Genomic DNA, 11,555 nt, shown 5'->3' with positions numbered 1-11,555 from the left:
TGTGTGTGTAATTGTAATTGTATATAGGCAGGCTTTATAAATAGAAAATTCAAGATCAGGGAGAGCTTAAAATCCCATGATGGGATACGACCTGGAGTGCTTTTATTCTTTACTGATGGTGATTTTTTTTTTTTAAGATGTTTCTTAATTGATTTTAATGTATTGCACTTTTAATTAATTTATGGTTTTGGTGATTCTGATTTTTCTCTGGTGCATTGGCTGTTTTTCTTTTAAATGTTTTCTTTTAATAATTTTTATTTTTTGATTTGTCTAATGCATTTTCCGTCTAATTTGACTGCACTAGATTGTTTTGAACTCGGTTGTTGTTGGTTTTCTTTTCACTTGAATTTGTATTAATGCACTTATTTAATGTTGAGTTTGCATTTTATTGATTTATTTCAGAATTCAGAATGGAAACAAGATGCTTCCATTTTTAGCCTTTAGCTGTTTCACTTCCTCCTTTATTGATGCATTTACTGTTACTGTATTGGAAAAAGCTCTATGCATTAGCTTTCAATTCACCTACTTTTCACACAGGAGACCAAGTGGAATTATTCAGGTTGAAATTTGTTGTCTTCAATGTGTTAATGTAATCTTGATGTACTGGCCAATTTAGCCTTTGAATTGTTGGATGTCTGCCATATTAGAAAAGGTTTTTCAGCCATGATACAGTGGCTTTCAAAAGTATTCACCCCCTTGGACTTTTCCTACATTTCATTGTGTAACAACATCGAAATGGATTTAATCTGGAGATTTTCCATTGATCAACACCGATACTTGGTTTTTGAGGACGGCCTGATCTAGGCAGATTCACAGATTTCTTAATAATGGACTTTACACTGCTCTGGGGGATATTCAGTGGAAATGTTCTTATATCCTACCTGACTGGTGCTTTTGAAGAACCTTATTCTGGATTTGCTTTGAATGTTCCTTCATCTTCATGATGTAGGTTTTGTTAGGAATTGTACTAACCAAATGTGGGACCTCCCAGAGACAGGTGTATTTAACCTGAAATCATATGACACACCTTAACTGCACAGGTGGACTCCATAAAAGTCATGTAATTAGTTGAAAAGACATTTGTTTTCACCACAGCTCAACAAGGTGTGTCATAGCAAAGGAGGTAATTACTTATGCATTCAATTATTTTCTGTTTTGGATTTGTAATTAATTTAGAATAATTTGCAGATTTATATTTTTCAATTTGACATTATGGACATTTTCTGTGTATCAACAAAAACTCCAGATTAAATCCATTCCGATTTGTGTTCACAATGAAATGTGGAAAAGTCCAAGGGGGGTGAATACTTTTGAGAGCCACTGTAGCTCCTAGTCTTCCTCTGCCTGGTGCAAGACAGGACATATTGAATGCACAAAGTGTATATCATTGCAAACTTAAATTTTTGGCAGAATTTAGGATTTCATCTGGGTATCCTTTGTGTACTTCATTTGGTCATCTTTCTCAGTGCGGACGCACTACACATCAATAGTGATGAGCACGCTGTCAAAGACATGACAGACAGGAGAATCTAACTGATCTAAAATAAATTTAAGTGCAAGTAGCTCTCATCAGAGCCAGGTACCAAAGCAGATGTTCCAACAAAGTATTATTTTCAATGTAGGAAAGGAGCAGGAGCAGAGGAAAATGGAAGTTTGTTGTAAAGCAGTATATGCCGGAAATGATTGCTTCCATCACTACATACACTACCGGTTTTAGAACACTTACATTTTTCCAGTTTTTATTGAAATGTATGCAGTTGAATGTCTCGATGTACTCTGAAATTAAAGCATAGAACAAATAAACAATTGGAGATACAAAAATAAACCATGGAATAATTTTGTTTAATTAAATGTAACCCCTTAACCTGACAAACCCCTTAAAAGGGCACCAATCAGTGTGCTTCGCTTTAATCCCATGTGTACTCTTCACTGTTGTGTTGTTTGTCAAGTGACTCTCAGCTTTCTAATGGCATTCTCTGATGTTTTTTATACCCATTTACCTCATTCCGGCGCTTATTCAAGACGAATCTTTTCCGACAGTACTTGTAATATTAGTCCTCTATCCCTGCTAGATAGCACTTCACAGTTCTTATTATGCTTCTCGCGTTCTTGATTGTTTTCCTCCTTGCTCCCTTTCCCGTAGCCCTTGTCTGTGACCCTATGTATGTGTAAATTGTAAATTTGAAATTATTATTTTGAATTGCTGTTTTAGCTAAATTTGAATTTGTAATGATTGATGCCCTGTACTTAACTGTATTTTTGCACTTTGTTTGCACTTATGTTGTAAGTCGCCCTGGATAAGGGCGTCTGCCAAGAAATAATAATACTACTAATAATAATAATAATAATAATAGTTACACAGTGTATAACTCTGAAATGTACATTATTTTGCAGTTTTTGGTAATCTAAACTTTTGGCAGATTACTGCTTACCTTTGTACCATTTCAGGTTATTCACTGGACTTGAACTGTTTAAATTTAAATAAAAACTGGAAAAATGGGGGTGTTCTAAAACTTTTGACTGGGAGTGACAGTTTATTTTATTTTATTTTATTTTATTATAGCCAAAAGCTGTAAATTTGCACCACCAGCACAGAGCCAGACATGTTAGAAAACTGTACATTTAGGAAACATGCATATCAAATGTAGCCTTAACCACCTGACAAAAACTTACACATGACGAGAATCCACATTTAACCACAATGCAGGTTGAATTAATCGATTACACAGTGCCCTGCCACTCACACAGCCACGTGATGCACGCTGCTGTACATCACTGACATCTTCACCGGGTGATCATTACAATCCTAAACTGTCTGCATATAGACTATGTACAACATCTAATCTTTATTCATATTAAAGAGATGTCTAGAAATAAACAATATAACAATGCAGCTATGAGTGCTGTAATAGTTACTCTAGGGCCCTGGGTACAGGTGTTTCATTCTCCTTTAATGAATCTATGTCTCCAGCTTCTCAGCTTCCTTCTCACACACCCTCCCCCTTTTGTGTGAACACAATGCATCATTCCATTTATATGAATCATCTTTTCCTTTCATCATTGCACAGTGCTCCACCTCAGAAGTATCAGGATACTTATCATAGTTATCAGGCTGATTTTCACTCCAGTAGCTGAAAAGAAAATAAATAGTATTACTATGCATTAAAATTGTAATGAGAGTATAAGAACACAACATTTACACGCAAGAGGCCATTTAACCCATCATGCATATTTGGTAGTGAGTAACTTAATGATTTGAGAATAACATCCAGTCAATGTTATATGATCCCAAGGAGTCAGATTCAACAACCAGGCAGGGAAGTTTGTCCCAAACTGCACACACTACCTGTGAAACTATCTTATCATAATGTCATTTTATTTTTAAATTTAACTGAAAAGTTATATTTGTTTGATAAGACAAATACAATATTTAAATAAAACACATCACTGTGTACTGATGAAGAGACATAGTTTCCCTCAGGACCATCCACTTCATCACATTAATGTCTATACATAGATTTATTCATGCATGTGAGAATATAAAGTATGCCAGGCAAAAAAGGCATTTTAATTTGGTTAATTATTGTAGATTTTGCTGAAATTGGAATTGCATCTAGAATAAATGTAAATATTGACAGTTTTTTAAATCAACAAGAAAGATTCTGAATTCTTAATAATCGTAGTTCTTACTTCAGTTTGCCTAAAGCCTTATCATCTACCCAGCGCCAGTCTCCTTTCTTCTTCAGATCCGTGAGTCCAATCCAACTGGGTCTAAATACATGGTGTTCAATACATGTCTAAATACAAAGAGATAAACAAAACTAGACTTAAAAAACACGAATACAATAAATAAATAAACATGTTTATGTAACGTACGAATTGCAATTCCTTATCTAGAACTCAGTAAATACAAAAAATCAGTGAAAGGTATCATCTACTACAAAAAGAGTGATAAAAAGATTAGGTAGTACCTGCTCCTCTGCAGTCTCTATGATGACAAGGTGTCCTTGCATTGATAAACAGTTATCACGACTGCTGGTCCAGTTCATCTCATCAGTTGAGAAGAAGTAACATCTGTTATGAAATGGCATCCAAGGCTTCTGACAGAAATATCCAGTAATTCCTGCAGTTTCAGAGACAGAGAGGTGAATGTCAAGGTAACTCATAGATGTGAATTAGGCAGCTGATCTTGTCTAATTCTCATTCTTATTAAGTATATTTAAGTATATTTAAATTGTTTTCATGTATAAATATTTGGTGATAAATCATACATATGTCAGAAGATTCAAGTGATTGGAAGATCTGTACTGTGTGGCAACATTAATGACACTAAACATCAAATTAAAATTGATTGTTTAAGCAGCTCACAAAGCTGTGGCCTTTTGTTTGAAATCATGCAGAAGTATTTACACTTCTCCAAAACTAGCATGGCTTTAGAAAAACAAATCCTGCTGGGGCATTTAGTGAAGCATCTGCAGATCTTCTGTAAAAGCTTGTAAATAATTCAAACATGAAACCATGTTAATAACCTAGTCAGGGTTGTAATTAAATACATTTCAATTCATTAGTTCAATCTAGAGAGGTAGGTGGAGAGGCGTGAAAAGAGAAAAACTGAAAAGGTTATATATTTTGGTTACACATGTTGTATAATAGGCATAAACACTTTACAGTACTGCATCTTCAAATTTTTTCCCTCCTCTGGACATTGAATTTAAACTGCATCTCAAATAGCACGAATGTAGTTTTCTCCCAGGGGCCACAGGGCTTACCATGTTTCTCAGTGCATGTCTTCACCTTTTGTTTCTCTTCATTTAGAGATGTGTTGCAAGACACACTGTGTTTCCTCCATTCATCTGCACTTCTATTAGCTGTTAAAATATCAATATGAAATGAAAATGAAAAGGTTTAAGTCTCCATAAAACTGTTCTAAACATTGCCCCACCCAAAATATAAATACAACACAGTGTTAATTTAGTTTAGTTTTTTGTCTTTGTTTATTGGGTGTATACAAGTTTAGATTTTGTCCAGGACTTAATACTAAAACAATCAACAGAAACATGCATTCTAGAATGAATACTTATACTGGGGCTGAGCAACATGTCAAATGCACTGCATTTTTCATAGTGTATTTTGCAATGTTTCTTACCTTGAATTAGTGAAATATTGAGTTTATTAGTTTGTCTTTTTCCTTAAGTAAATCAAGAGAACTCATAGATGTGAATTAGGCAATTGACATTCTAATTCTCATGCTTATAAAGTAAATTTAAATTGTATTAATGTATAAATATTTGCTGATGAAGTGGTTTGATACTGATAGCAGAAAATTCAGGTGCTGAGTAGATCTGTACAATGTGTGGCAACATTAATGACACTAAACATCAAAATAAAATGGATATTTAAAGAAGCTCACAGAGCTGAGGCTTTTGGTTTTGACTTCTGCAAAAACCTCCAAAGTTAGCATGATCAGTAGGGTGATATATGTCAGTCACACGTGGAGTGCGATTTGTGAAAAAAAAAAACAGAGGGGGGGATAAATATGCAATAGCGGGGGGGCTAGCGGTCAGCTAATTTAGACCTTTTATTTAGCCTTGTTTCATAAACAAACTTTATCTGGTATAGGCAGCATGAAAACTTTGCAACTGGCTTGCTTAGCCTAGGCTACATCATGAACAGTTCCGACTCTATTAAGAGCATCTGAGAAGAAGCATGACTTCAAAGAAGAGAGAAACCATCTGGCAGTTAACCATGTAATTAGCACTTTTAACATTACAAAACATATGAAACAAAAGAGTTCATTGTGTTCAGGCAGCATTAGGGTTTCTGTATTTTAATATGATCTGTATGAAACATCTGTGCAAATGCAGCTTTTGTGTTTGTGGCCCCGGATCACGAATTTCAGGGCACATGCAGCATCGCACTGAACCATCCTCTCTGACATCTAGCCACTGACGCCCTTTCTTCCACTTTGCAAAGCGCTGTGGCTCTACACAACCTCCGATAGTTCCTACATCTGGTGGTGTTAGTGGTGGCATTGGGTTTTTCCTGCAAGCTAGTGTTAGCATTGTCTGTCTTTCTTACAGTTCTTGTCCTTCTCTGTTGCACTGCCTCACGTTCATTCGTGGCAGTGAAATATGTTGCTGTAATGTTTTGTGGAGCCCTTTTCATTGTATTTCTTGGGTGTGACTCACACTCACACACTCGCAAATCACTCTCTGGCTGGGCCTATTTTATTTTTCCCTTCTGCTCCGGCAGCACAAGAATTCGATCGTATAAACCAGTGGTTCCCAAACCGGTCCTGGGGGACCCCCTACCCTGCTGGTTTTTGTTCCAACCGAGCTCTCAATTACTTAATTGAACCCTTAATTGAACTAATAATTTCCTAAATCAGAGACTTTTAATTATTTTAAACAGTAGGGTTTTTAAGTTAAGTATAGAATTATATTAAAAAACGTATTGAAGAAACAACTATTTTCATACACAATTTAAAAAGTAAAATCTAAGCAGATTGTTACTTCAATTAAGGTTCAATTAAGTAATTAAGAGCTCGGTTGGAACAAAAACCAGTAGGGTAGGGGGCCCCCAGGACCGGTTTGGGAAACATTGGTATAAACGATGATGTATACAGTGATGGTCATTAACAAGTTGCTGACATCTCTAAAGACTTCAACAGCCAATTTTTATTATTCAAATTTGGGGCGTTCATAATTTGATAAATGTAGTGTGACGTGAACGGAGAGTTTGGGTGAGAAGGCAGTTTTAAAATGACAGCCAATGAGGACGCGATGCACAGGGCAATAGAGTGACGCGCGGGTCACAGCACAGCAAAAAAGAAAAGGGAATCAGTGACAAAGACAGTAAAGAAGATTATTTATATTTTACTGTACGAGTTGTATGTAAGATTTGGAAAATCGTTTATTAAATTCTGAGACTGAATGTACAAAAGCAAATCAGAAGTGGGGATATACTGTGTCCCCACCAGGGATAAAATATAACGAGCTGACAGTTAGTCTAGAAAACGCAGAAGCGGGAAAATCCCCACCATCCCCAGTTGCAATTCACACCCAGGTTACACGTGCAGTATAATAGGCATAAACTCCTTACATTACAGCATCTTCACAATTCTTTCTTTCACTCCTCTGGACATTGAATTTAAACTGCAGTTTATATAGAACAAATGTAGTTTTCTCCCAGGGGCCATGGGGGGTTTACCATTTTGTAGATTCTCAGTGCATGTCTTCACATTTTGTTTCTCTTCATTTAGAGATGTGTTGCAAGACACACTGTGTTTCCTCCATTCATCTGCACTTCTATTAGCTGTTAAAATATTAATATAAAATGAAAATGAAAAGGTTTAAGTTTCCATAAAACTGTTCTAAACATTGACCCACCCACCACATGCAAACTATAAATGCAACACAGTGTTTATTTAGTTTAGTTTTTTGTCTTTGTTTATTGGGTGTATTTAATTTTTGATTTTGTCCAGGACTTAATACTAAAACAATCAATAGAAACATGCATCCTGGAACGAATATTTAGACTGAGCATCACGTAAAATGAACTGCGTTTCTTTTTAAATCACTGCATAGTATTGCAATGTTTCTTACCTTGAATTAGTGAAATATTGAGTTTATTAGTTTGTCTTTTTCCTTAAGTAAATGAAGAGAACTCATAGATGTGAATTAGGCAATTGACATTCTAATTCTCATGCTTATGAATTAATTTAAATTGTATTAATGTATAAATATTTGCTGATGAAGTGGTTTGATACTGATAGCAGAAAATTCAGGTGCTGAGTAGATCTGTACCATGTGTGGCAACATTAATGACACTAAATATAAAAATAAAATGGATCTTTAAAGAAGCTCACAGAGCTGTGGCTTTTGGTTTTGACTTCTGCAAAACCTCCAAAGTTAGCATGAGAGTAGTCATCAGTAGGGTGATATATTTCAGTCACACGTGGAGTGCGATTTGTGAAAAAAAAAAACAGAGGGGGGGATAAATATGCAATAGCGGGGGGGCTAGCGGTCAGCTAATTTAGACCTTTTATTTAGCCTTGTTTCATAAACAAACTTTATCTGGTATAGGCAGCATGAAAACTTTGCAACTGGCTTGCTTAGCCTAGGCTACATCATGAACAGTTCCGACTCTATTAAGAGCATCTGAGAAGAAGCATGACTTCAAAGAAGAGAGAAACCATATGGCAGTTAACCCTGTAATTAGCACTTTTAACATTACAAAACATATGAAACAAAAGAGTTCACTGTGTTTAGGCAGCATTAGGGTTTCTGTATTTTAATATGATCTGTATGAAACATCTGTGCAAATGCAGCCTTTGTGTTTGTGGCCCCAGATCACGAATTTCAGGGCACATGCAGCATCGCACTGAACCATCCTCTCTGACATCTAGCCACTGACGCCCTTTCTTCCACTTTGCAAAGCGCTGTGGCTCTACACAACCTCCGATAGTTTCTACATCTGGTGGTGGTAGTGGTGGCGTTGGGTTTTTCCTGCAAGCTAATGTTAGCATTGTCTGTCTTTCTTATAGTTCTTGTCCTTCTCTGTTGCACTGCCTCACGTTCATTCGTGGCAGTGAAATATGTTGCTGTAATGTTTTGTGGAGCCCTTTTCATTGTATTTCTTGGGTGTGACTCGCACTCACACACTCGCAAATCACTCTCTGGCTGGGCCTATTTTATTTTTCCCTTCTGTTCTAACAGCACTAGAATTTGATTGTATAAATGATGATATATATATAATGATGTATATGTGTATGTATATGTGTATGCTATTGTTGGATTATACCACAGGAAATCTCTACTGCATTATACAGAACTTCAATCAGAACAACGACAACAACAACAACAACAAAAAACAACAATGGAAAATAATTAGACAGATTCCCGAAGGTGCTAAAATATATCCTAAATGCTGGATATGTCAACATTTGTGTTTTCCTTTTCATTTACAACATAATCTAAAAATGTTCTTTATTACAGTACTTAAGTGTTGGAGCAACCATTTTTGCAACCAAAACATTTGTACATCTGTGTTTTTTTCAAAAGGAACATTGTGGATTAATTCTAAATATATCAGCCTTTAGTTCTTCATTTTGAACTGGAGAGTTGGCACGAAGTGCTTTCTGAGAACTGTGTTTAAAGTCACAAATTTAGTCACACATCATGGTTTTTACCGATACTTACGCAATACAGCAAGTGCAATAATTATCGCTGCCAATAAACAGCACAGGACTGCAAGCGATATTGTCAGATAAGGTCTGGAGGCAGCTTGACCCTCAGCTGTCTTAGGGGGAGTATTGTCTGTAAGAGATGTAAAAGTTGGGAAAAAAAATGTCAGTTTACTAATTCATGTACATATTTCACAAAAATACGATTAGAAGCAATATTGTTCAACATTTATTAAATTCTTTCTAAAGTGTAACATTTGCCTGATAATGTTGATAATATTTTGCACCCAAAGGGAAATTAGCTTTAAACATCTCTTACCTGGTACTATGGGTGACTGTGAGGAATTCTGTCCAGCAGTCTGAACTTCAGAGTAGGTAACTTCATGTTCTAAAATAAATTAGCAATACAAATAAGTTAAACAAAGCTGTATAAAGGGGTCATATTATCAGTCGCCTTGGATAAAACATTCTCCATATGCACAAAAAGCTTATTTGTCTAAAATGTTGTGCACAGATTTGTTTACATCCCTGTTAGTGAGCATTTCTCCTTTGCCAAGATCATCCATCCACCTGACAGGTGTGTCATATCAAGAAGCGGATTAAACAGCTTGATCAATTCACAGGTGCACCTTGTGCTGCGGACAATAAAAGGCCTCTCTGAAATGTGCAGTTGTGTCATACAACACAGTGCAACAGATGTCTCCAGTTTTGAGAGAGTGTGTGATTGTCATGCTGACTGCAGGAATGTCCACCAGAGCTGCTGCCAGACAATTGAATGTTTATTTCTCTACCATAAGCCGCCTCAAACATTGTTTTTGAGAATTTGGCAGAATGTCCAACCGGCCTCACATCCGCAGACCACGTCACCACACAGCCCAGGATTTCCTGAACTGTTACTCTTTGACAATGTTGCATGTTGCATTTTTGTTCAGTATATTTTTTGTATTTTGTACTGATTGTATTACTGCACTTTTGTAATGCTTTCAAATGTGTGTTGTTTCAACTGTAAGTTGCCTGGATAAGGGGCGTCTGCTAAGAAATAATAATAATAATAATAATAATAATAATAATAATAATAATAATAATAATAATAATAATAATAATAAAGACACATCTGTTCTATACTCCACTGAATGAAACAGACTATTATGTCCCTCTCTGTAATGGCTGCTGTATTTATGTATTGTACACAATTGATACACATAATCCTATCTGAACACACACACTACAGTACATAAGCACCCCAAACCCAGCAAGCTCAGACAGTTATTCTGCTGACAAAGATATTGGTTTAGATAAGACACCATAGGTTATGAGCTTTTCTCTGACTTTTTCTCTAACATTTTAATTTGATTGATATAAGGAATTAATAAATAAGGTTTCAAACAGGATTTTACTGCTCCAGAAAAAGTCTAAGGACAGAAACTAATATAAATACTGCTCTGACTGGTGTACCATATTTCTGTAGTATAAAGGAACTGGATCTCATTATAATTGAAGAGACAAGTTCAAGTCTCTTAAAATCCTGAAAGGCATAGACAGATTGAAACTGATGGATTATTTTGAGAAACTGAAACAAGAAACAAGTTCACTAATGGAAATGAAATGCACAAGTTATTAAGGCTTCAGTGAATTCAATATTATACGTATCCCAGAGACTTAGTTTACCAATCCCAGTCTGCAAGAATCAGAAATGTGCATTTAATCAAATCATCTTACCTGCTGTGTCACCCGGGTTGTGCACTTTCCCCTTCTTATTGGAAAAATTAACTTCGGCGTACAAGACATCCATTTACTGCATGCACTGAACTGTGTGTCAACCGCGCTGGAGAAACTTTTTAAAATCAGCTTTGTCTGACAGATTACATTGTTCCCACAATTAACTTGTCAATTTTGAGGAAGTTCTGTGATGCAGACAATTTCTCTTTGCCACAATTCGTAATGTCAAATTACGGCTTTAAATACATACTTTTTGAACACACAAATACTAGCCCATTTGAAAAAGTAGGCCAACTGTAACTATGAAAACTAAATTAAGCTCAAACTAAACAGTTTCCTGATGGCGTTTTATTAGTATTTGTTGTCTCTGATCAGAGAACAATAAAAACGTTAGGTTGCGACTGCAACCCTGGTTATCTGAAAAAGGAAGCACTGCCCAAAGGGCAGGGTGTTTCTGCGCTCTGCCATAGGAACCTGATCGAAACGTCACTCTATCAAAGCTGCCATTGGCCCCTGTGCTCGTCTCTCAGAACAGGTCCCTTCCCACTTCCTGTTTCATAAAACTTGACGTCAGTGCAGGTTCGTCCTCTTTTGCCGGGAGCCAGGACTCCTGTGCGACATTGCAACCCTTGGGCAGTGCTTCCTTTTTCAG

At 36.2% G+C, this 11,555-nt stretch overlaps 1 protein-coding gene across 1 annotated transcript; it reads right to left on the bottom strand.

Annotated features, from left to right (window-relative positions):
• Positions 1-1,100: 1,100 nt before the first annotated feature.
• On the bottom strand, positions 1,101-11,303 carry LOC136768545 (C-type lectin domain family 4 member D). Its single transcript, XM_066722801.1, has 8 exons — positions 10,904-11,303; positions 9,504-9,572; positions 9,201-9,317; positions 7,210-7,314; positions 4,770-4,868; positions 3,972-4,123; positions 3,691-3,797; positions 1,101-3,131 (listed from the first exon to the last, which is right to left on the bottom strand). Exons 1-8 carry the CDS (start codon positions 10,974-10,976, stop codon positions 2,960-2,962), a joined length of 894 nt encoding a protein of 297 aa, XP_066578898.1. The 5' UTR covers positions 10,977-11,303; the 3' UTR covers positions 1,101-2,959.
• Positions 11,304-11,555: the final 252 nt, after the last annotated feature.

This window comes from Amia ocellicauda, chromosome 14 (genome assembly GCF_036373705.1).
Source record: "Amia ocellicauda isolate fAmiCal2 chromosome 14, fAmiCal2.hap1, whole genome shotgun sequence".
NCBI classification, from domain to species: Eukaryota; Metazoa; Chordata; class Actinopteri; order Amiiformes; family Amiidae; genus Amia; species Amia ocellicauda.
Note: the sequence above shows the minus strand (reverse complement) of the source record. Positions and strands in the feature narration are given on the sequence as shown.

Excerpts from the sequence above, each read along its gene's own strand:
- LOC136768545 (XM_066722801.1), bottom strand. The coding sequence starts at position 10,976 with ATGGATGTCTTGTACGCCGAAGTTAATTTTTCCAATAAGAAGGGGAAA. Across the intron at positions 9,318-9,503 it reads ACAGTCACCCATAGTACCAG|ACAATACTCCCCCTAAGACA; the intron begins GTAAGAGATGTT and ends CATCTCTTACAG. Across the intron at positions 7,315-9,200 it reads TATTGCACTTGCTGTATTGC|CTAATAGAAGTGCAGATGAA; the intron begins GTAAGTATCGGT and ends ATATTTTAACAG.